At 38.3% G+C, this 26049-nt stretch overlaps 3 protein-coding genes across 4 annotated transcripts; all 3 read left to right on the plus strand.

Moving 5' to 3' along the window:
* Nucleotides 1-8452: 8452 nt before the first annotated feature.
* On the plus strand, nt 8453-11862 carry LOC106421804 (protein ALTERED PHOSPHATE STARVATION RESPONSE 1-like). Its single transcript, XM_013862624.3, has 4 exons — nt 8453-10113; nt 10198-10352; nt 10427-10650; nt 10730-11862. Exons 1-4 carry the CDS (start codon nt 8865-8867, stop codon nt 11445-11447), a joined length of 2346 nt encoding a protein of 781 aa, XP_013718078.2. The 5' UTR covers nt 8453-8864; the 3' UTR covers nt 11448-11862.
* A 7950-nt stretch (nt 11863-19812) lies between these two features.
* Nucleotides 19813-22452, plus strand: LOC106434640 (serine/threonine-protein kinase BSK1-like). Of its 2 annotated transcripts, none has more exons than XM_013875495.3 (9): nt 19813-20240; nt 20326-20461; nt 20600-20733; nt 20826-20931; nt 21045-21130; nt 21207-21395; nt 21464-21628; nt 21706-21819; nt 22022-22452. In XM_013875495.3, exons 1-9 carry the CDS (start codon nt 19908-19910, stop codon nt 22274-22276), a joined length of 1518 nt encoding a protein of 505 aa, XP_013730949.1. In that variant the 5' UTR covers nt 19813-19907; the 3' UTR covers nt 22277-22452. The 2 variants fall into 2 exon arrangements, with proteins under 2 accessions (XP_013730949.1, XP_013730950.1); XM_013875496.3 differs by having other exon boundaries at nt 19818-20240; nt 20826-20877.
* A 1029-nt stretch (nt 22453-23481) lies between these two features.
* LOC106434625 (zinc finger BED domain-containing protein DAYSLEEPER-like) lies at nt 23482-26023 on the plus strand. The gene is made up of 3 exons (XM_048750359.1): nt 23482-23628; nt 23864-24574; nt 24654-26023. Exons 2-3 carry the CDS (start codon nt 23864-23866, stop codon nt 24966-24968), a joined length of 1026 nt encoding a protein of 341 aa, XP_048606316.1. The 5' UTR covers nt 23482-23628; the 3' UTR covers nt 24969-26023.
* Nucleotides 26024-26049: the final 26 nt, after the last annotated feature.

Genomic DNA, 26049 nt, shown 5'->3' on the forward strand with positions numbered 1-26049 from the left:
ACCCTAAACGGGTATTTGCCTCAATACATTTTGTTCTCTACTATCTTCTTGCTTAATTTGTGGCTGTTCACAACAACTGGTATCAGAGCTTTAGGTTACGAAAACCCTAAAGAATTACCGGAGGAAGTTCTCTGAAGTTCGATGTTCCGAGATTCGATGAGAAGGGGAACTTCGGTCTATGGAAACGACGAGTTAAGGATTTTCTTACGCAGCAAGGGATGAAGAAGGCTTTGTTGGAATCGAAACCGGAAGCGTTGGATCATGATTAATTGGGAAGAGATGTAGGATAAGGCCGTCTCAACGATTCAACTTTGCTTGTCGGGTGACATAACACATCAGGTGATGGACCTCACAACTTGTAAGGAGATGTGGGATAAGTTGGAAAAGATGTATATGTCGAAATCGTTATCTAGCAAACTATACCTCAAGCAGAGGTTGTTTGGTTTGAAGATGTCTGAGAACGGAGATCTGGTCGCACACGTCAACAACTTCAATCAAATCATCGGGGATCTGGTGTGTGTGGATGTGAAGATTGAGGATGAAGATCAAGCCATGATCTTGTTGTGTTCTCTGCCTCCTCAATATGAGACGTTGCTGACAGCTCTAACAGTCGACAAAACGACTATAAAGCTAGAGACAGTTTCTGCCGCATTACTCTCTCATCATGAGAGAAGCCATAATATTGGGGTGGGTGACAACTCTCAAAGTGATGGATTGTATGTCGGTCAGGATAGAGGAAGGCAGCGGGCGAAGCAGCAGGATGGTACTAGCAGGAAAAGATCAAAGTTAAAGTTCGGGAAGAAGGTAGCCTGCTATAGGTGTGGCAAGCCTGGTCACTATAGGAGAGACTGTCCCGAAAAAAGGCAGAATTTGAAGGAGACAACGAACTCTGCAAACATAGTTCAGAAGAATGTTGACTCAGAAGGATCAGCTGATTCGGATATGCTTGCTGTTACGTCAGGTGATCACTCGGATTCCTGGATATTGGATACATGCGCTTCATTCCACATGACTCCTAACAAGGGGTGGTTTGAAACGTACAAGGCTGGAAACATGGGCTCTGTTCGACTTGCGGATGACAAAGTGTGTGGTGTTGTAGGCATTGGACAAGTCAAGTTTCAGATGTATGATGGGACTATCAGGACTTTGACTGATGTCACGTATATACCAGTCATGAAGAAGAATCTAACATCTCTTGGGATGTTACATAAAAATGGCTTCAAGTTCAAATCTGATGATGGTGAAGTGTTGAAGGTTTTCAAAGGTTCTATGATGGTGATGAAGGGACAGATGACAGCTGGAAGCATATATCGGTTGATATGGAATGTGGTTTAAGGTGGTGCTGCAGCTGCAGTTTCTGAGTCAGAGTGCACAACTTTGTGGCATATGCGTATGAGTCACATTGCGGAACACGGTTTGAAAGAACTCCTGAGAAGGGGTCTTCTGGACGGGTTAAAGGACTGCAAGATGGAGTTTTGCAAGTTATGTGTGATGGGAAAACAGTCCAAGGTATCTTTTAAGATGGGTCAACACACGACAAAAGGTCTTATTGACTATGTCCATTCTGATGTGTGGGGCCCAACTCGGGTGCAGTCATTGGGAGGATCAAAATACTTCGTTTTATTCATCGATGACTTCCCTAAGAAGGTTTGGGTGTACTTCATGAAGCAGAAATCTGAGGTGTTCGAAAACTTCAAGATTTGGAAAGCTGAAGTTGAAAATCAAACGGAGAGAAAGGTGAAGTACTTGAGATCGGATAATGGCACATAGTATACTGATGGGAAGTTCCAGAAGTTCTGTGAGGAGCATGGTATTCAGAGGCACTTTACAATCCGTAAAACACCTCAGCAAAACGGTGTCAGTGAAAGAATGAACCGTTCGATTGCAGAGAAAGCAAGGTATTTGAGGTTGAATGCATGGTTATCAAAACATTTCTGGACGGAAGCAGTAAACATGGCAATCTATCTCATCAATAGATCGCCAAGGAGTTCCTTAGGAGGGAAGGTCGCAGAAGAGGTATGGACTGGGGTAGATATTGATTTATCAAACTTGAGGATATTTGGATGTCCAGCTTACATACTACTTTTGGGAGACGAAAGATCAAAGCTGGATTCGAAATCCAAGAAGTGCATTTTTCTAGGCTTGAGAAAGGTGTTAAAGGGTTCAAGTTATGGGATCCTGAGCCGAGGAAGAGGATGTTTAGTCGAGCAGTATATGGTGCAGCATGCGATATCAGACCGAGTGCCTGTGACCATTGAGACTATCACGGATTCTGAAGTTACTCAGGAGGAGTCTGGGGGGGATAAACCAGATGAAGTTAGTGATGAGCGGCCTGTGGAAGTAGTACATAAAGAGGCTCAACGTAGAACAGAGGAGAGTTTGGCTTCTAGGAGACCTAAACGTGCAACAAAGGCTCCAGTGAAATTCGGGTTTGAAGACATGGTCAATTATGCTCTTATGATCGAGATGGATGATCCTACCAGCTATCGAGAAGCTATTAATAGCGATGATAGGGAGGAATGGATTGGATCTATGACGGAAGAGGCGGAAAGTCTGGATAAAAACAAGACTTGGGATCTTGTGGAGTTACATGAAGGGAAGAGAGCAATTGGTTGCAAGTGGATCTATAAGAAGAAGGACGGGATGTTTGTGAAAGAACCTAAGAAGTTCAAGTCTAAAGTGGTGGCAAAAAGATACTCGCAAAAGAAAGGTATAGACTACGATGAGATATTCTCGCCTGTAGTACGACACACTTCCATATGAGCTGTGTTGGGTTTGGTAGCTGTTTGGGATTTCTTGGGCAAATGGATGTGAAAACGGCCTTCCTTCATGGAGAGTTGGAGGAAGAAATATATATGGAGCAACCTGAAGGTTTGGTTAAGCCTGGAGAAGAGCATCTGGTGTGTAGATTGAAGAAGTCTCTCTACGGTTTGAAACAGGCTCCAAGGCAGTGGTACAAACGGTTTGATTCATATATGTTGAAGATTGGCTATCAAAGGTGCGAGTATGATTGATGTGTTTATGTCAAGTCCCTTGACGACCATTCTCCCATATTCCTGCTGTTATATGTTGATGATATGCTCATTGTTGCAAACGATATGGAGGACATAAATCGTTTGAAGGGGTTACTAGGAGAAGAGTTTGAGATGAAGGATCTTGGTGCTGCAAAGAAGATTCTTGGAATGGAGATTCGCAGGGATAGAAGCTCTAAGAGATTATGGCTTAATTTTTCCAAAAGAGTTACATCGAGAAGGTATTAGAACGTTTTGATATGTTGAAGTCAAAATCAGTCTCTACACCATTGGTGAAGCACTTCATACTTTCAGCAGAGCAAAGTCCAAAGTATGCTGAAGAGCTCAAGGATATGGCAGAGGTTCCTTATGCTAGCGCAATTGGTTGTTTGATGTATGCAATGGTGTGTACAAGGCCGGATCTAGCACAAGCAGTTAGTCAAGTCAGTAAGCACATGTCGAATCCTGGAAGAAGACATTGGGATTTTGTGAAGTGGATCCTAAGGTACTTGCGAGGGACAAGTGACTATGGGCTTATGTTTGGAGGAGAAGTGCATGATTCAGTTATTGGGTTCGTGGATTCAGATTATGGTGGAGACCTTGATAATAGCAAGTCGACTACAGGGTATGTATTTACTCTTGCAGGAGCACCTATATGTTGGAGGTCGGTACAACAACCTATTGTAGTGATGTCGACCACTGAAGCTGAATACATGGCATTTGAGGAAGCAACTAAGGAAGAAGTATGGGTACAAGGTCTTGTATCTGAATTGAGTGTTGATCAAGAAGGTGTTCAGCTACACTGTGATAGCCAAAGTGCATTATGTTTGGCTAAAAATCAAGTGTATCATGGGAGGACGAAGCACATTCGTATAAGGTTTCACAAGATAAGGGAGCTGGCAGCTTCTGGAGAAGTCTTGTTGGAAAAGGTGCATACGTCAGAGAATCCTGCTGACATGTTGACCAAGCCTGTTACAACGGAGAAGTTCAAGCATTGCTTGGATCTGCTCCGTGTTTGCCAATGCTGAGAAGCAAAAGAGGTTCCCCTCAGAAGATAGACGGGATAAATAGTTTTGTAGAGCTTTTTCGTCAAGGTGATGTTTCTCTGCATCTGTGTGTCTTAAATCTTTGTGCACCAGTAAAAGCCCAGCACTCGTGGGCGCAAGGAAGATAAACTCGCTATCAAGGTTGACATCTGGGGGTGCGGAGGCCGTAGGCCCCGCGGTGCGGTATGCCTTTTTTAAGTTTAGGAAATTTACTTTTTCTAGATAAGTATGTATTCATAAAGGAAAAAGAAAATCGGGTTTTGAGGCTACTATAAATATGGGTCTAAGCGTTTGTAAAATTATTCATTCACACAATAATAAAAAAACCCTAAACGGGTATTTGCCTCAATATATTTTGTTCTCTACTGCCTTCTTGCTTGCCTCAATATGTTTTGTTCTCTGCTGCCTTATTGCTTAATTGGTGGCTGTTCACAACATGGTTACTTAAAATAATGAGCGCCATAGAAATGGCGACTGAAAAGATAGCAACTTATCACTAGCAAATGCTCATAAAACCATATAATTTGGCGATGAACTTTTGCTATGACAGGATGTTGCTACAAACTTTTTATTTAGTTTTAGCAAACTTCATAGCTACGTTGTACAGTATAATATAACTTCATGTCCTTTAACCAAAAAAAGAAGAAGAAGATATTTTCAAATACTGTCATCTCCAAACCAGAAAAATAAAACAAAAATACAAACAATACAGTAAGCTAGATTCTAGAATCAGCAAATTAAATGGTGTTGGAACTTGAACGTGCTAAACCTGATAAGCTAAAGAAAGTGAGGAAGATAAAAAGGTGAAAGGGACAAGAAGAAGGCGACATCGCAATACATTAATTAATTCAATGTCTTAGTACTTGTACAGTTTAATTATTCCATTTTTCTTTTATTTATTTTTACATTTTCATTTACGTACACTTCAAGTTGACTATTTAAAATTTACTTCATCAAGTTTTCTCTAAAATGTAACAATAAATTGACTAATTGAAGTTTGGCGGGGACAAAAGTAAAGTTCTCATAATATCATCATCTCTGAATCAACATGGTCTTCTTATATTTTCCACGTAACATCACTAAATTTTGGACATTTGCCAGACAATAACATATGACTTCTCTGCTATTTTAGATTTTCAGATAATGCATGCATTGCATCGAGTTTGAACCAGTATATTAACATAATCAACTCACTAATAAAAACCTATATGATTCTAACTTGATACAATGCATGTTTAACCTAAAAATCCAAAATAGTAGAGAAGTTATATGTAATTATTTGGCAAATGTCTAAAATTTAGTGATATTAGGTGGATAATATAAGAAAATCATGTTGATTCAGAGGTAGTGATATTATGAGAACGCTACTTTGGTCCTTGCCAAACTTCAATTAATCAATTTATTGTTACGTTTTGGAGGAAGAGTGATGAAGTCAATTTTATATAGTTAAGTTGAAGTGTATGTAAATGAAAACTTAAAAATTAATAAAAGAAAGATGGAATAATTAAACTGAAAAATGTAGCAATTAAATGCATTGAAAACATAAATGACACTTAAAATACAACAAATTTTAAATTCTAAAACGATAATTAATCTGAAACGGAAAAATTAATAAGAACAGTTAGTCTGAATCCTATAAGTGTTTTCTTCTTTAGGTGAAAATTTGAAATCCATCGGATCATCCTCTTTTTCTTTGAGAAATCGTAAAATTTTACAATATATAAAACATCCGCATGACCAAGACTCACTAGGTCTAAAGATGTAGAAGCTTTTTAGCCTTATGACTCCACCATATGAGCCTAAAATAGGAACACTTACAGTTACCATGTCTTAATTTTGGAAAATGAAGGATTTAGCATTCAGTAAAGAGCCAAGTCTTGTGACAAGAAAAAGACAAACATGAAAAGTAGAAAGAGTTTGTTATTAAACGTAAAAAAAAAACAGAAGGGACAAAACGGGTTGCTTCTGCACCAAGTTAAAATAGCATCTAGATATCAGTTACAAGGCTTCGATGCTAAGTATCTCTACGAGTTCTGATTCCTGGGGTTTTGTGTGAATAATGCTGTGATATAAACTCGTCACCAAATGTACTCGCAAGTCGCAATGGAACTGATTTGTTTTGTTGTGATAATGTGCGTACTCGTGTTCTGGACAGTCTCCTATTAGTCGACGACAAGTAAGAAAAACACCTAGTAGTATTGTGTGAATCCGGTTAAACAAGATATACGAGAGAAGAAAACTATATGAGGGTTGTTAGTTTCAGTAATTTTATTTTTTTTGAAATGATTTAAGGTATAAGAGAATAAGAGATCATGTAGAAGCAAGTATTTTGAAGAGATAAAAACATGTATTTTGCATTTTTAATGCAAATGTCCTAACCTAATAATGAAAATAAAATTCTCGCGTCTCTCCAGATTACGAAGATAATAGTAAATAACAGCTTAATAAAAAATGTATTTTTAGATATAATCATTAATTTCTTACCCCCAAAAGATTATCGAAAATCTAAAATTTAATGGTCTAAAATTAACCTACCTATGTTTTTCTCCACACTTGAATGGTTGACTCGTGCAATTAAAATTTCATTGACCATTACCTATATACCTTTAAATACTACTCCTTCCGTTCCTCAAAGTTCTTTAAAGATATATATTATAGAGAAAAATTTTGTTTAAAAATGATCCATTTTTTACATTTTCAATACATGTTTTATTAACTAATTGCAAATTTCAAAAAATTTAATTGCACTAATTGATGTTTTATTGGTTTAAAATTATGAAAAAAAATAAACACAAAAAATATTTTTAAAATATGCGAAAAAGCTATAATACAAATCTTTTAGGAATAGAATGAGTAATTACTAACATATACATATTCAGATGATATGAAACATCAATAAAGAAAAATACAAAAAGTCTCGTGGTGGAGCCCTTTCTCGTTAGGAGACACAGAGAAAGAGAGAGAAAATAGATCTGCTTGGGTCAGGCATATGGCGAGCCCATTTTTTTCCGTTTAAAATGTTCATGTCTGCTTCTCCTTCGTCTCCTCTCACCTTCCGCCTTGTCTGAGCTCTATTTCAGTCCCTATTTTTCGTTGTGGCTCGGTTCTGGAGTAAAGACGCGGTCGCGAGGAGGACTTCGACGAGGAAAGTCAGTCCGTCAGACCAAGGTTCGAATCCGGGAGGTGGAGGCTCCTACAGCTCCATCGCCGCCGGCCTTTCTCCGGGAGATGGAGGCTTACCCAACTCTGTCGCCGCCGGTTGTGTCGCTCGGAAGGGGAGGTTCACACAGCTCTGCCGTCGCCGGCTTTTGTTTCCGAAGGGTGGAGGCTCTCAAATCTCTGTGCTGTCGGCTTGATACCCGTACTAGTTTTGGGTTTTTAGTAATTGTGTTTTCTTATAGGTGGTTTGGGTTTAGTCTATTGTTTTCAGTTTGTTTGTTTGGGTCAGATTGGATGAGATCTCGTGAGATGTTAAAGCTCTTCAATGGCGATGACGATTACAAGAGAAGAAAGCAAAGTCTGTAGGCTCGGGATTCATTCCCGAGTGGGTGATTGAGTGATCCGGATGAGCTCTCGGTGTGTCCGATTGATGCTCTTTGTGGAAGGATCTCCGTTGGTGAAGGTTTGTGCAGCGCTTAGCTCCGATGTGGCGCCGTGTTGATTCAGGCGAATCCGTTGGATGGCGTCACGTATTTTGGGCTTAGGTTAGTGTCGGTGGTGATGGTATGGGCCTTAGGCTATTATTTTATTTGTTTCGGTTTTTCGGTCTGGGCCTTCAAACCCTTTGTAAGGCTAACGGGCTTTGGTCTTTTTAATTTAATTCAATTCGGGAAAAAAAGAAAAATACAAAAAGTCTAGTCAATGAGAGAAGAACAAACCATGACGACGTGAGCATCACACCTGAAGCCTGAAGATCTGTTTTGGTAACAACATCCATTCAGTTACGTCTTTAGTTTGAACACCCAAACTAACTACACACTAGACTTTTTAAAAAGAATAATTTATATTTTTTGTCAAAAAAAAAAAGAATAATTTATTTTCCCCTAAACCATAATAAATATTAAATCTTGACTTTCCATACACCTAATTCATTTATTAGAAAAAGAAGTCGTGTACATTCCTCGTTTATTTTCTGACGTTACCCGTTACCATCATGTAATAATGAGTGTCCAAATCAAATACTGTCGTTACGTAATTAGAGACTAAAGGTAACGGTATTCTGGAGAATATAACAAAATGGTCAAAACGGGTCAAAGTTACCATCAAACACAAAGCCAAAGTTAGAGTAGTACTATACTTAAAAGACCAGAACTAACCGTATCTTTGTTTTAAGATCCATGTCTTGTGTCTGAACCTCTCAAAGTACTATCCGAGATAAGGTTTTCACTTTTTTTTTTCTTCCGGATTTGGGTAAATTAATTTGGTGAGATTAATAGTAATTAATTAGATGATAAAGAAGAAAACACCGACTGATCCTGTGGAGAGAAACAGACGAAAATCTCGGTGCTGGCAAAGATTCCTTCACAGTCCTTTTGCTGTTTGTTTTCCCTTCTTCTTCTTCTTCATTTTTGAACTAAATCATTCATTTTGATCTCTCTTTCTCTCCTAAATTTGAAATAATACTCTCTCGAGAAAACAACCACTTCACTCTTTCTTTCTATCACTATCAACACACACCTTCTTTGCACCTTACTCGCCTCCCCTTCTTCCTCTCACCTACCTTTCATCTCTCTCTATCTCTCCCTATTATTTTCTCAAATCTTGTCTTTCTTTTTAATTTAATTTTTTGTTGGTAAATTAACTAGTGATGGGTTGTACAAGTTCTAAGCTGGACGATCTTCCGGCGGTTGCTCTCTGCCGTGAACGGTGCAATTTCCTAGAAGCGGCGATTCAGCAACGTTACCATTTAGCCGAATCACACGTGGCGTACACACACTCGCTTAAAGGAATAGGTCACTCACTCCATCTCTTCATCAACCACCACCACCGTTTCGTCGCTTCTCCCAGACTCAACCTTCCTCCTCAAAGAAAAGGCGACCCCGAAGAACAAGAAAACAAAGGAGTAGAAAATTCCCCTAAGAAAGCAAAGCTACCTTCTCCTCACCATCCGGGTTCGGGTACTGATTCGGGTCATCTCGAGTTCGATTCGGACTCCGAAGACGATGATGAAGAATTCCATTTGGATTCGGACCACCACCACCATCTCGGAAATTTTGAAACCGGGCCTTACATGGGAGCACAACCGGGTTATACCCGGTACCCGAACCCGGAAATGATGGGTCATCATCTTCCTCCTACTCCTTATATGCACATGAACTACATGAAGAACAGTTCGATGCCTCCTTCAGTCATCTACGAGCAAAGACCAAGTAGCCCTCAAAAAGTCTACATAGGCGAATCATCATCTTCTTCTACTTACCCTTACAATTCCGGACCCGGACCCGGACCCGGATACTACGGTTCTTCAACTGATGCTCCAGCCTCTAAACCGCCTCCGCCTCCGCCTCCTCCGTCCCCGCCTAGGTCCAACGGGTGGGATTTTTTAAACCCGTTTGATACTTACTATCCTTCGTATACTCCGAGTCGAGACTCGAGGGAGCTTAGAGAGGAAGAAGGTATACCCGAGCTGGAGGAAGACGACGATTCACAGTACGAGGCTGTTAAGGAAGTTCACGGTGGTGATAATCAACCGACTCCTGCTGTTGTTTACAGGGAAGAGTCTGATTCTCCGTCTCCGTCTCCGCGGCTGTCTGTTGATAAATCTGGAGCCAGCACTAGTGGTGGAGGTGCGGCTATGTATCAGACTAGGCCGAGCGTGTCGGTGGAGAAGAAAGGGGTTGAGTACGAAGTGCACGTTGTCGAGAAGACGGTTGTTGAAGATGGCGGAAACGAGAGCAATGCCACGGCGACACGTGGAGGAGGAGGAGGAGGTGGGCCACGTGCGGTGCCTGAGGTTGCTAAAGAGATTGAGAATCAGTTCCTGAAAGCTGCGGAGTCAGGAAGTGAGATCGCTAAGTTACTTGAAGTTGGGAAGCGTCCTTACGGTCGGAAACATGGTAATAAAACTTTTCAGTTTTGTCCGAATGATCTTGTGATCTTTCAATAATTAAGTAAAAAATGAAACTTTTTGTTTGGACCAGCTTCTTCGCAGTTGTTGCACGGGGTTACTCCTTCTGTTGCTGAGCCGCCAACGTATGCAGACATTGAAGAAGAGCTTGCTTCGAGGTCAAGGAACCTTTCTTCCACATTGCACAAACTCCATCTCTGGGAGAAGAAGCTTTACCGAGAAGTGAAGGTAACGTTAATCTCTTATAACACTCCGATGTGTTTCAGCTCCTTTGTCTGAATAAAGCTTCTACTCTTGTCTAGGCTGAGGAAAAATTGCGTGTAGCTCACGAGAAGAAGGTAAGGAAGCTAAAGCGTTTGGATGAAAGAGGTGCTGAAGCTAACAAAGTGGATACAACAAGGAAGCTAGTAAGAGACATGAACACAAAGATACGGATTGCGATTCAGGTTGTGGATAAAATCTCTGTGACTATTAATAAGATTAGAGATGAAGATCTATGGCCGCAACTCAATGCATTGATCCAAGGGTAATAATAACCTTGCCCCTACATGTTTTTAGATATTTGCGTTTGGAGATGTTGATTCTGTGTTTGGTTTGCTTCTCAGGCTTACAAGGATGTGGAAAGAGATGCTAGAGTGTCATCAGATTCAGTGCCAGGCTATAAAGGAAGCTAGAGGGCTAGGGTCTATAAGAGCTAGCAAGAAGCTAGGCGATGAGCATCTTGAAGCAACTAGTTTGCTTGGACATGAGCTTATAAACTGGATAATGGGTTTCTCTAGCTGGGTAAACTCGCAGAAAGGTTATGTAAGAGAGTTGAATAAATGGCTCATGAAGTGTCTTCTCTATGAACCCGAGGAAACAGCCGATGGTATCGCTCCTTTTTCGCCTGGTCGGCTTGGTGCTCCACCGATCTTTGTGATATGTAACCAATGGTCTCAAGCTCTGGACAGGATCTCTGAGAGGGAAGTGATTGAGGCAATGCGTGGTTTCACCACGAGTGTGCTTCAGCTTTGGGAGCAAGATCGGTTAGAGACGACGGTGATGGGGCAGGAGAAAGTTAGGAACATGGACCGGGAAGGGCAGAGGATACACAGAGAGATTCAAGCGCTGGAAAAGAAAATGGTTCTGGTTGCACCTGGTGATGGTCTTTTGGTATCTGGGAACGTTGTTTACCAAAGTGATACTAGTAACGATAGCTTACAAGGTAGTTTGCAGCGGATTTTTGAAGCTATGGAGAGGTTCACTGATGAGTGTATGAGAGCTTATGATGATCTCTTGGTGCGTGCTGAAGAAGAAACTGCTCCGAGAGAAAGTGAGGAATGACAAGCAAAACTAGAGGAAGATCTTTGCTTGATCTTGCAATGGTGGAACCAACCAGAATCATCTGCGTCTCATTCTGAGCCTCATGCAGTCATGCATGAAGAGCCTCACAAGTGGATGATGATCTAAGAGGAGGCAGAAACCTTGTAAAAAGACGGCCAGTTCTAATAGTTAAGAGATACGGTTTAGTGCAAATTGGCTTTGAACCGGATGGTTAACATAAACCACATATGAGGCAGGTAGCATATATTAGTTAAGTTCTAATAACTTTTATATTCAGGCAATGTACATTAGGCGTTTAGGACTAAACTTTTGAAGATTCTCAGCAATTATTTTTGTAGAATGCGAGGGTAGCTCAGGCAAGTCTCTCTTTCTTTTGAAGTATTAAAGATGTGACCTTTTGGTTGCAGAAACTAGATCACCCTAAGCAGCATTGAGCTTCTCACTAATCCAGGTTATTAGTACTAGTATTTAACATGTGGCCTTTTGTTTTGTCGCATTATTCTCCCTGTATATGTATTTTTTGCTCACATGATAAAATTTTTATAAAAAATAAAAAATTATATACACGAGATATCATGAAGTGGGAAAAATGGGTGAATGATTTACGTTTTCTCGTTGCAAGGCCATCTGTAACCCAATTCCAAACAATATGTTACACTAAAATGGTGTAATTATTAATATTGGATTAAAGAGGTTTAGTGTGTAAATCACACTAAAATAGTGTTTTGGAGTTGGGTTGGAGAAGAAAACGTTTTTATTGTTGAAATCACACTAAAATAACGTAATCTTGATACTATAATAGCTTTATAGGTTGCATGTAAAAGTTACTAGGCACAAGAATAAATACATAATCATTTCATGAGAAGTTACAAACTATTTCCAATCATTTACCTGACCAGCTCTAAACATTATTGATTCATGTGAGTAAACTATAATAAACCCACCCAATGGTCCATTCTTTTTTCAGTTAGTCCCTGCGCCAACAGTTAACGACTTGTGTTGCCGTGCCAAACATGATTAGCGTGAACTTGACGTCTCGTGTGTCAATCTTTATGTCATGTTTGTTTGTTGCAAAAGTAATAAATTGGAAAAAAATATGTAACATGTAGAGAATAAGTGCCATAAGAAATTATTGTTGTGACCCAACCAGAACTATGTATTTATTACAAATTAGAGATAGTGCTTGAGCATCTAATCATATAAGAAATGCAATTGCATAAGAGAATCTTTGGATAACTTCACTCTCTTCCTTTCTACACAAAGAGACAGCTCTTGTGTCCTCGAAAGCTTGATTCCCTGTTTCATTCTCCAAAGCTAATAATAGGAAACACACATTGCAAGAACTTTTCATTTGCATACATCCACGTTGAGAATATACAAACTACTTTTCTCGCCGTTGATCCATTTTCATGACCATGAGGTTTAGTCTAGCGGTCTATATCAGCAAGCACCGTATAACCATATCCAATTCAAATGTGGTAATCTGCAATATGCATTTTAACTGTTAACAAATCACAATTTAAACAAATTTTGAACACTTAGCCATATTAGTTTTTGTGGTTTCCAAAAATAGATGGTAACACATTCAGAGTGAAGATTTTTTTGGTTTCAGAGTTTCAAAAGTTAACTTCTTAAAATGGAAATATGTCACAGTCTGTTCAAACCCTTTAGAGAAAATTGATTTTCACATTACTCTAATTAGAAGGCACGTCAATAATCCAGAAATGTCACAGGGTTTCATAGGTTAGCTACATAAAAAAAAACAAATGAAAAATGAATAAAAATCGAGAAAGAAAGTAGGAATGGTTGATGATAAGTCACTCCAATCACAAAACACATTGAGCTGGCGATAATGATATTTTCCCAAAAAACTTATTTGGTACCACGGAGCGTATATCATTATCAATAACATAGGAATCAATTTATATTGTAATATAGTATAGTATATAAAGAAAAGAAGTTTACTTGTGCTGTTTTTTTTTTTGCCTTTTCAATTTTCAAATCCATTGGTTAAACATTTAGAAACTCATAAATCCCACTAAAACATAAAGAGATGCAGACTTCAGAGTTGACCTTATAAAATCTTTGTTTTATAGACCTTATATAAATTCTAAAATCTAATTTTTACCGATGATATATTAAATTTTGTTATGAACCGGATTGTGGATGGCTCATAACCAAGAGATTATGATTTGTAATCTTTCCATTTATTTATGACGGTGTAATCTCCTATATAAGGAACCTCTATGTTAAGAATAAATATAGACTTTTCCATTACTTTTATAACACGTTATCAGCACGAAACTCTAAATCCCTAAGCTAATATCCAAATCGAAAAACCCTAAAACCCTAACCCTAGCCGGCGATCCGACGAACCCTAAACCCCGATCGCGTCTCTTGTTCCCGCATCTGTTCCAGCTCGCGTCCCCGATCAGCTTCAGCCCAAGGCGTTCCTGATCCTAGCTCAGACGTTCGCGACCTGAGAGCAGCTCCAGCACGCGACCTCTTCCTCGTTCACGACAGCATCAGACAGCTCGCGTCAGCATCAGACAGCTCGCGTCCGACGATTAAGGCGTTCCCGATCAAGCAACAAAGGACGTCCGCGACCCGATATAAGTGACTCGATCCATTCCAGCTCGCGTCCCGTTCGTGTTCAGCTCGCGTCCCGTTCGTGTCCAGCTCGCGTCCCGTTCGTGTCCAGCTCGCGGCTCAACTCCTTTGGTGGTATGATTCAACAATCATCTAAGGTTAAAAGGTAATTCAAAACCTAAGAACCCATAATCGAACATGGATTGATTGATAAAGAATGAAACCCTAAAATCGTAATCTTTATGAATCAAAACCATAGGGTAATAGATCAAAAATCCTAATTGAGTAAATTGAAGCTCTAAAAGTTCGATACCCCAAACCCTAAATCATGTTCCTACATGATTAAAACCCCAAATCGGTTTTTACAAGTTAAAATCCGATAAACCCTAACCCTATATCTATAAACCCTAAATAATATAAATATCAGAATTAATTATACTATAATTATCAAATCACATATTAAAACCCTAATAGAATATTTTGAAATCAAAACTGTTTTCGGTTTTGATCATTGAGGTTTTAAATCTGATTGAATCTGATGCTATGTTGCTAGAATTGTTTGACAGTTAAATTGATAGATTTATTTTCTCATCCTGCTTGGTTAATTGTTCATCTGATTTAAAATTGTTTAAACCGACCAACCTGTTAAAACATTGATTGAATCCGATAGGTTGCTAGCTTGCTTTTCTTATATAATTCGATAGGTTGATAGATTGATTGAGGTTTACTTGTTTAAAATCCGAATGATCTGATTGCATGATTCTTGAGGTTTAATATCATCTGCTAGGATTGATAGTTTTGTAATCTGATCTGTTTTAAATAGAAACCCTAAATAATCCGTATGATAGGTTATATTGATCTGAATTTGGATGTCTTTGAGAATTGAGAATCTGTATGCTAGGTTGATAGATTCATGATAAAATCTAATGTCTTGAGGTTTAAGATTGTATGCTAAGTTCGATTAAATTGATTGATCTGATTATATGTTTTTGAGGTTTGATAAATTCGGATACTAGATAAATTATTTACACATGGTTTATGCTAAATACCAATCAGTCTTGAAACTTATTCATTGAAATTCATGCTTGAAATCTATATTCTAGTATTGCTAAAATCAGCCTTGAAACTGATTCATTGAAATTCATGCTTGAAATCTATATTTTAGTATTGCTAAAATCAGTCTTGAAACTGACTGAGTGATTAATAAATATTTTTACTAGTCTTGCTAAAATACATTGATTGTTAAACCCTAATTGCATGATTAATTGAATCCGTTTTTGCTAGTCTTGATAAACCATAATATTATGAGCACATAGAAATAGTATTGCTGAGACTTGCTAGAAATTGACTGATTGATTAAATACCTTTAAGATTGATAGTCTCATTGTCCTCACAAGATTGAAATCCGAAATTGATTGTTTTTAAGAGTAAGGCCGCATGATTAATTGAATCCGTTTTTGCTAGTCTTGATAAACCATAATATTATGAGCACATAGAAATAGTATTGTTGAGACTTGCTAGAAATTGACTGATTGATTAAATACCTTTAAGATTGATAGTCTCATTGTCCTCACAAGATTGAAATCCGAAATTGATTGTTTTTAAGAGTAAGGCCGCATGAAAATTATACCTAAATATTGAGTGATATATGATTTGAGATGTCGAAAATCAACCTGGATTTTGCTGCCCTAAATCTCTCTGGAGATAATTATTTACGGTGGGCATTGGATACAAAGATTATCCTAAAGTCAAAAAGACTTGGTGAATGTATCATAGAAGGCAATAATGCCAATGAGAAAGATTGATACATGGCAATATTAATTATTAGCCATCATCTTATTAAGAGTCTCAAAGATCAGTATCTGACTATAGAGAATCCTCTAGACCTTTGGACAGAGTTAAAATCGAGATATGATCACTAAAGAACAGTGTTATTACCAAAGACCCTATTTGATTGGAGGAATCCCAGAATCTAGGACTATAAGTCCGTGGATGAGTCTATTGCTAGCTGGGCAAAATAATGGATTACTGATGATAAACAGTGAATTGAGACCTCCTGGATTAACCCCATTACCTGATACCAATAAGGCAGCGGAAGAAAAAAAAGAAGGTAACCACGTCCAAAATGATAGACCACACGATCATGGCCGTGGAGGGTGGAAAGGACGTGGCCATGACCACTATAACACATTTGGCCATGGGAATCACTATGCCAGAGGCTGTGGGTATCAACCCAATTTGAGTCATGGTCAAGGCAGTGGCCGTGGTATATCCTTTAAACCACAAAGCTCGACCAAATCAGTGTGCCATAGATGTGGAATGGGGAACCATTGGGCTAAGATATGAAGGATTCCCAAACATTTTTGTGACCTCTATCAAAGAGAGTCTGAAAGGGAAGAATCTTGAAACCCACTTGGTCTATAAAGATGGTGAAAATAATTTCGAACATGATCAATATGATCTTATGGAATATGAGACTTATGATTGCCTAAAAGAATCAAGTTGATAATCTGATTTCGACATCAAACTTGTGTGATTGCTTTGCTTTTATGCTTTCTCTCCTTTTTATCTCCTTGAATTTATTTCTATTACATTGTCTATTTAGATTAAATGAATGAATGATTTTTCTATATGCGTACACTTAAAAACGCCAATATAAGTAGTAAAGCAGGTATCGCCAGTCTGAAAGAAGACTATGGCTAGGCTAATATATTATTACCTAAGGGTATGCATCTAGAAATCAGTGATGCCTTATATTCACCCAGCTCTAAGAGCAAGAGCAGCCTATTGAGTTTTAAAGATATAAGAATGAATGGTTTCCATATTGAAACAAAGGGCGAAGGAAACAAAGAGTTCCTTCAGATATATGTATAAAATCGCCCAAGGTCATAATAAGTCCTAAAGACTGTACGTGCATTCTCTACTGACCTAGACTATGCATAGATCAGTATGATAGAGGCTAAAAGCCTGCGAAAATATACACTTTATGGCACGACCGGATTGGCCATCCTGGTCTAAACATGATGCGAAAATTGATATTTAAAAGGCACACGTTAAAAGATAAGAAGAGTTATCCCAAAAAATCTCACGTGTGTAGCATGTACACAAGGAAAACTCATTAGGCCATCACCAGTAAAACGGCTACGAGCCCCTTTTTCATAAATAAAGACTATATGTCTAGATAATAGTGGTGAATACATGTCCCAAGCGTTTAAATTATTATGGTATGTCCATGGGGGTAAGTGTGGAGAATTCTGTGATACATGTCCATACCAAGAACGGCTTGGCCGAAATATTTTAAAACGCAAATAGCTGATTGATAGACCATAACTTATGAGGTCAAAACTCCCATTCACAGCTTGGGCCACACGAAATTTACATTCACCTAAGTTAATACGCATCAGGCCATTTAGTGAGCATAGATATCCCCTATCACAATTATTAACGGTTCAAGAGCTAGACATACCCCATCATAAGACATTTGGATGTGCTGTCTATGTACTAATTACTCCACCACAGAGAACTAAGATGGGACCTCAAAAGGAAGATGGGGATATATGTTGGATATGATTCTTCCACAATAATAAAGTACTTTGAGCCAACTATGGGTGATTATATTTGAGGCCAGGTACACAGATTATTTTAAGACCAGGAGGAGAAAAAATAATAAAGCTGGTAAAAGAATGGTAAAAGAAATAGAATGGAATCAACCATCAATGTCTTGGCAAGATCCTCAGACTAAAGAATGTGAAATAGATGTCCAAAGATTATACATTTACAAAGCTAGCTAATCAAATGCCAGACACATTTGCTGACCCAAAAAAGAATGACTAAGTCATATATAAACCAGCTTGTAAAGCACCAACGAATTTGATGTCCAAGAAGAAACACAGTCAAGTTGCTACAGAGTCTAGACAACGTATGAAACGTGGTAGACCAAATAGGATCCAAAAGATAAGAATCCTCGGAAACAAAAGAAAGGTGCAGAGAATGATAATCAAAATCCAAATCCGAGGTTACTAAGGAAACCATCCCAGACATGGAGATAAGGCCGGCTGGCTCTAAGGTACAGGTACCAAACAATGTAGCTTGGGGCGCCAAGCTGTAAAGTATTAAAGGTCCTGATAATAATGAATCTCAATCGATTATATCATGTATGGAACATAATAAAACCAATAAGGAATGTCGACATAAGATGATTTATTTGCATACAAGGTAGCACTTGAATTTATGAATATGAGCGAGGATCATGAACCCACGTCAATATAAGAGTGCGCACTCGTAGAACAGATTGGATTGAATGGAAACGTGGGGTTAAATAGTTTAAAGAAGAAAGGCGTATTTGACCATATGATTAAGACGCCATATGATGTTAAAACCAGTGGATATAAATGGGTCTTGTGAGGAATAGAAATCGTGAGATATAAAGCTGATGTTGCACAAGGATTCTCACAAAGACCAATAATAGATTATGAGGAGACATACTCCCATGTGGTAGATGCAACTACTTTTAGATTTCTCATAAGTCTGGCTATATACGAGGAAAAATCAGACTTGCAGCAAATTGATGTAGTGACTGCATATTTATATGGTCCACTGGATAATGAAAGTACTAGAGGTATTGAGCTGAAAGAACATCAAGTTCTCGAGAACAATATTGATAATCATCAAAGTATATGATCTGAATATCTTAGGAACCTCTGGATACAATTTTCTAAACAGTTGAATATCTCAAGAAAGAGTTTGAGATGAAAGATCTTGGAAGACAAAATTTTGTTTGAGATTACAGCTTGAGTACATTAACAATGAAATCCTTGTGCATCAAATAGTATATATAGAAAAGGGTACTCAAGAGATTTAATATGGACCAGTCTCACCCATTATCTAGTACATGGGCGTGAGATCACTTGTTTTGGACACTGATCCATTCAGTCCAAAGGTAGACGATAAAGAAGTCCATTTAGTCCTGAGATGGACGATGCAGAAGTCTTGTTTTAGACACTGATCTGATTGGTCCATAAGAAGGACGATGAAAAAGCCTTTGATTTTGGTTTATTTTATACTAACCAGCCCAAAGAGGAGTTATTTGGTTTTGTTGATTTGTTTTCAGACATGTTATGTTTTACACATGGTGGTACACGCATATCACATCAACATCATCCAAGATTTCGTGTGTGTGTATTTGAGGTCGATGACTCAATATGTTCGATCAGATTGTGGCATGGCCGATGGTAAAGAAGAACCAACTATCATGTTCGAGGACGAAGCATATTCTGCCCAAGATCTTCATCACCCACAGATTGCAGAAAATTGGAGAGTTCCAAGGGACCTTCAGTAATGTCCAAATCAGGGGGAGTAATGTGTGTTGTACTCTTTTTTCTTCACCATGGTTTTGTCCCAATTAGGTTTTCCTGATAAGGTTTTAATGAGGCAACATTAAAGTACATTATAAGCTCTAAATGATTATGACATCCAAGGAGGAGTGTTATGAACCAGATTGTGGATGGTTCATAACCAAAAGTTTATGATTTGTAATCTTTCCATTTATCTATGACGGTGTAATGTCCTATATAAAGAACGTCTATGTTATGAATAAAAATAGACTTTTCCATTATTTTTATAACAAATTTATAATTATAAAGTTTTCTTAACTTTTTATTTTATTTTGTAGCGGTACCATATTGACAAGGAGGAGACAATGTCTCGGAAACTTACCACAGGAGTCAAAAAAGACAAACTTAAAAAAATATAACAATTTTTATTTTATTTCCATTAATATCTTCTCTTCTCTTCTCTCTCTCTCTCTATTACAAGAAGCAAAAGATTAACACTTTCCGACTCGCGAGAGAAAAAGATTGGAACTTTCATTTCATGGGTTGTTGTCAATCCTTGTGTCCGGATGAACAAAACCCACTTCGGAAAGATGGAGCTCAGCCGCCACAACTGGCTCAAACCCACCGCGGCGGCGCTACGACGGCTGCTGGACTCGATAACGGCGGAGATGGAGGAGGAATTCCGTCTTTCTCAGAGTTCTCTTTCGCCGACCTAAAAGCAGCCACGAACAACTTCAGCTCAGACAACATCGTATCAGAAAGCGGAGAGAAAGCCCCAAATCTTGTATACAAAGGCAGACTTCAGAACCGTCGCTGGATCGCCGTCAAGAAGTTTACTAAGATGGCTTGGCCTCATCCTAAACAATTCGCGGTACCAAAAAGAAAGAAAACACACTTCTTCAATGGTTCAATTCATTTGATTTTTTTTTTTTAATGGAATCTTGCAATGTTTTCAGGAAGAAGCATGGGGTGTGGGGAAGCTGAGGCATAATCGGTTGGCGAATTTGATTGGTTATTGTTGTGACGGAGATGAGAGGCTCCTTGTTGCTGAGTTCATGCCTAATGATACTCTCGCTAAGCATTTGTTCCATTGTATGCTTTTTTGATACCCTGTCTGTCTCTGTCTTGCATTGAGTTTGCATTAATGTTTTGTGTTGTTTGATGGATTAAAAGTGAGTACTACTTCAATTGATTTAATTGGAATCTTTTTCTTTTTATTAATATCCACAGGGGAAAATCAGACAATTGAATGGGCTATGAGGTTGCGAGTTGGGTATTACATAGCTGAAGCTTTGGATTATTGTAGTACTGAGGGTCTTCCATTGTACCATGATTTAAATGCTTACAGGGTTCTCTTTGATGAGGTTACATTCTCTTCTCTAGATTCATTTCATGCTTACAAGTTTTTTTAATACTTCCTTATGATCTGAGGTGAGTTTTTGAATGTATATTGTAGGATGGTGATCCTCGTCTCTCGTGTTTCGGCTTGATGAAGAACAGCCGGGATGGTAAAAGTTATAGCACAAATCTAGCATATACACCACCTGAATATCTAAGAAATGGTGAATCAATTTATGTATCTCTCTTGAGATTATCACAGTGCATCATATGCAAATATTTAGGTATATCTATATAGTAAAAGTCTCAGTGTGATCAAATTGTTTATGTGTTGTAGGAAGAGTGACACCTGAAAGTGTTACTTACAGCTTTGGAACTGTGCTTCTTGATTTGCTTAGCGGCAAACACATCCCTCCAAGCCATGTTAGTTCCTTATCTATGATCATAGATATGTGGATAGGTTCTGTGATATTAACTTAGTGATGTCTCTTTCTTCTAGGCTCTGGATATGATACGTGGAAAGAATATTATCCAGTTGATGGATTCACACCTCGAGGGAAAGTTCTCAACAGAAGAAGCTACCGTAGTTGTCGAACTCGCCTCTCAGTGTTTGCAATATGAGCCTCGAGAGAGACCTAACACAAAAGATCTCGTCGCCACACTTGCACCCTTGCAAACTAAATCAGAGGCAAGTGTGATCAAGTTCTTGAACTTTCTCCCTCTTCTTGAATTCGTGTTAAAACATTTTGAATACAGGTTGCTTCTTGTATAATGCTTGGAATAAAGAAGCAGGAAGAGGCACCTTCAACGCCACAAAAGCCACTTTCGTCATTAGGTGAAGCTTGCTCGAGACTGGATCTCACAGCTATTCATCAGATCTTGGTCATGGCACATTACAGAGACGACGAAGGGACCAACGAGGTAAACAAATGATACGTTTAGGTTTCAGATACAACATTGCGTGTAAAAGAAGCTAACTCTTTATCTATGGTTTTTAGTTATCTTTCCAAGAATGGACTCAACAGATAAAAGATATGCTTGACGCAAGGAAACGTGGTGATCAAGCTTTCCGCGAGAAAGATTTCAAAACCGCCATAGACTGTTACTCACAGGTATTATTGATTAAAATCTTATTTGTTATTTTGGATAGTGTTAGAACTCATATGGTTTACATCATGGTTCTAAAAATTGGTATAGGTGGCAGGGCCGCGTCCAATTCGATCCTTTTCTTAAAATCCAATTTATATGTTTCAAGTCGGTTTAAACCGGTTAAAATCAATCTCAGTTAGTTTACATACATTTGCTTTTGGACAGTTTGTAGACGTTGGAACAATGGTGTCGCCAACTGTGTTTGGTCGGAGAAGTCTATGCTACTTACTTTGCGATCAACCAGACGCAGCACTACGCGACGCCATGCAAGCGCAATGCGTGTATCCTGACTGGCCAACGGCTTTCTACATGCAGTCTGTGGCATTAGCGAAGCTGAACATGAACACTGACGCAGCTGATATGATGAACGAAGCAGCTCAGCTTGAAGAGAAGAGACAAAGAGGTGGAAAAGGATCTTGATTCTTGAGACAAGACCTGTGTTACATCTTCTTGTAAAGTTTGTTGAGCATCAAGAGATTCTTTCTTGTCCTTGTGATTGTTGATAGGGGATGTAATGTAACAATAGAGGGAGAGAAAAAAATGTTAAATGTTTGTTTGTAATGATATATACATCTTATAAGAATGTTCGATCAGAATCCAAAGCAGCCAAGCTCGCTGGATGTTATTTGTGTTTGAGCTTTCTTCCTCCGATGCTAGGAGATCTAAAAGATGTATTGTTCTGCCTTCATTGGATATCTTTTCAAAAGCTTATATACATCTCCTAATGCCGTCAAGCACTAATACTAATTTAATATTATATGATTCAGATTTAGTCACATGAATTATCTTATAAAGTACTCCCTCCGTTTCATATTAAGTGTCGTGTTTTAGATAATTTTTTCGTTACAAAATAAGTGTCGTTTTCGATTTTCAATGCAAAAATTTATTAATTTTATGCAAAATTTATTTTTCTATTGGTTGAAATATGGTTAGGTGTATAGTTAATAGTGTTTTTATAGGAAATGTACAAAATTAATTGTTTCCTTAATCCGTGTGCCAAAACCTAAAATGACACTTATAATGAAACAGAGGGAGTAATGTTTAATGCACAAACGACTCTACATGTTATTAGTTTATTAGGTTGATGCAAAACCAGCAAGAGATGTCAAATGGCTCAGCTGTCCATGGATAACTCATGTCCAAATCAATATGGACTAATATGGATACGCCCATATTTGTCCGAAAAATATTTGTCCAAATGGACGACGCCCAAATACACCCATGGCCCAAATGGGCAAAACCAGATGGAAATTGAACAATTCAAATTTTAAAAATGCCTAGGATTAATATATTTGGAGAAAAAATCACAATTCCCTTTCAGACTCACGAGAGAGCTCGATTCTGAGCTTCTTTAATCTTCACCTCATCTTCTTCACTCTCGTAACTCAAGCTTAAACATTAACGTTCCCATCTTCACTTCATCTTCTTCTCTATCTAACCGACTTGTTTCAGGTTTGTTGCAGTCTCTCTCTCGATTTAGGGTTTTAGAGATTTAATGATTTAGGGATTTAGGGATATCATCTTCTTCTCTCTCAGATCTCGATCTAAGCCTCTAAGGTGTAATGGGTCTTTCTAGATTCAATGTTTCTGATTATAGATTTGATGGGTTTGCGATTCTAGATTTGATGGGTTTGCGATTCTAGATATGGGTTTGTCTCTCAAATAAATGCTAAGCTTTGTTATCATCTTGTTTATGCAGGCTTGTCACTCAGGCTTTGGAACCAAATAAGAGCTCGAACTCACTGCTCCCACTCTATCCTCTCTAATTCAAGGTAACTCATCACTCTCTTCCACTGTTTAGCTTTCGTTTATGTGACTGTATGTTTTGTTTGCTCATTTTCTGTGAATCATTTTGTGTAAAGGAAACGAAACTGTTAAGATTTTATTGGTTCTGTTTTTGTTCTCTTTGCTCATTTTTATTGTCACTGGCACGAGTTTAGGTACGAGTTTGTGTAAGTGGGTTGTCTCATTTGTCTGTAATGGTTGTCTTTAATCTCTTTTGTTCAGATGGATGATGATGATACTTTGAACCTAAATGATGCCTTAGAGAAAATCAGGGAAAGCGTGAAGTTTGTAAAGTCTTCAGAGTCGAGAGAACAAATGTTTCAGACCTGTGTTGAAACTGTTGGGAGCAAGAAAGAAGTTGGTCTTGTTTTGGATGTGGCAACGAGGTGGAATTCAACATTTAGGATGTTATCTAGAGCTCTTCCGTTGAGAGAAGCATTGCGTAATCTTTCTGAAGTAGATCAGAGTTACAAGTGCTTTCCATCAGATTTGGAATGGTCTAGAGGAGCACTCATCTGTGAGTTTTTGTCTCCATTTGCTGAGATGATAAATTTGATTTCAGGCTCATCATATCCTACTGCGAATCTGTATTTTATACAAGTCTGGAAAATAGAATGCTGGCTGAGAGCGCATGAGACTTCAGATGATGAGACAATTTGTCAAATGGTGGAAACAATGAAGCTGAAGTTTGACAAGTACTGGGAAGAATACAGTGATATATTTTCTATTGATGCAGTGTTGGATCCAAGGTTGAAGTTCGCTGTCTTGGAATATTGTTATGACACCTTAGATCCATTAACAAGCAAGCGGAAAGTCGATCATATCCGAAAGAAGATAAAAAAGTTGTATGGTGTATACAAGAAGGATCCTAAGAGCACTACTGCGAGCCCTTCAGAAACCACATTGGTGAACAATATACCTGCTGGATATGGGGTAAGATAGTGTTATAATACATGAGTCTTTGTACTTGGTGACTGGTGTGTTTCTTACTGTTTTTATGTTCATAATGCAGAAGTTTTATGCATTCTTTTCTCAAAATGCGGGAACAGAAAAATCAGCTTTAGATGTGTACTTGCCTGAACCGGTTTTAGATATGGCTGCCTTTAAGACTTTAGATGTCTTGAGATATTGGAAAACAATGCAACACGGGTTAAAGAGCTGTCCCGCATGGCGTGTGATGTTCTTTCAATTCCCATTACAACCGTGTCTTCTGAGTCGTCATTCAGTGCTGGAAGCCGTGTTCTTAGCAAGTATAGGAGCCGACTTCTTCCATCAAATGTACAAGCTCTCATTTGTGGGAGAAATTTGCTGCGTGGGTTTGAAATGACGAGTAAGTTTTCTGATTTTATACTTAGCTTGTACACTAGTTTGATGCTTAGCTTAAACAGCTTAAGACTCTAGATGTCTGGTTAAATTTGTTGATATGTCTTTTAGTGTTTATATGTCTCTTTACTTGGCTGCATTGTTGATATGTCTTTTACTTGGCTGCTGTGATTTTTATACTGATTTGTTCACTTGTCCATATTGCTGATTTGCTTGCATGTTTACTTGCGGATTAACTTGTTCGTTTGTCCATATTGCTGATTTGCTTGCATGTTTACTTGCGAATTGTTATGATTTTGCTTACATGTTAGGTGATTCTGAAGAAGAAGAAGAATAAGAAGAGAAGGAAGATGAAGAAGAAGGTGGAACATAGAAGAGAATGAAGTGAGATTAAGTGAATGAATGAAGAATGGAAGTTTAATTCTAAATTTAAGTATCTTTTGACTTTTGTAAGACAACAAGTTTAAGTTTAAATTTAAGACTTTAAGTATCTTTTGTAAAATATGAAATTTAAGTCTAAGTATCTTTTCTAAAACATGAAGTTTAAGTAAGTTTAAGATGTAATATATGACATTTAGAATCTGTACATCTTTTAAATTGAAAATTAGACTTTTTACATTAATTGGACATCTGGACCTTATGGGCAGCCCAACTGGTCATGGTCCTATTTGGTTATGGTCCTATTTGGAAATGGTCTTATTTGGGCTTCGACCAAAAGCGTAAAAAAAAAGCCCATCTGGACACATCCAAATCCGTCTGGACAGCCCATTTGATACCCCTAGAAGCGTTACATGGCAGTTCCGGTAGAGGCAATCAGAATTAGAAGAATCGAGAAGACGAAGAGTGAAGGGAAGACTCGTAAGGTAAGTGTGCTGCTTAGGTAATGGCTAAGTGGGCTTTAAAAATTTTAAGTAAATTAAGTGGCCCAATTCAGCTGTTTTGCTTGCAAACGAAAGTTTCAACGGTGAGCAGAATGATACACGTGGCATGATTTGCCTCTCCTTCCTTGATGACGTGCACGCAGTAGGAGAGATGCAAGTCAATTTTATTATTATAAATAGATATATAGATGGCTTCATAAATTT

Source organism: Brassica napus, chromosome C3 (genome assembly GCF_020379485.1).
Source record: "Brassica napus cultivar Da-Ae chromosome C3, Da-Ae, whole genome shotgun sequence".
Lineage (NCBI taxonomy): Eukaryota > Viridiplantae > Streptophyta > Magnoliopsida > Brassicales > Brassicaceae > Brassica > Brassica napus.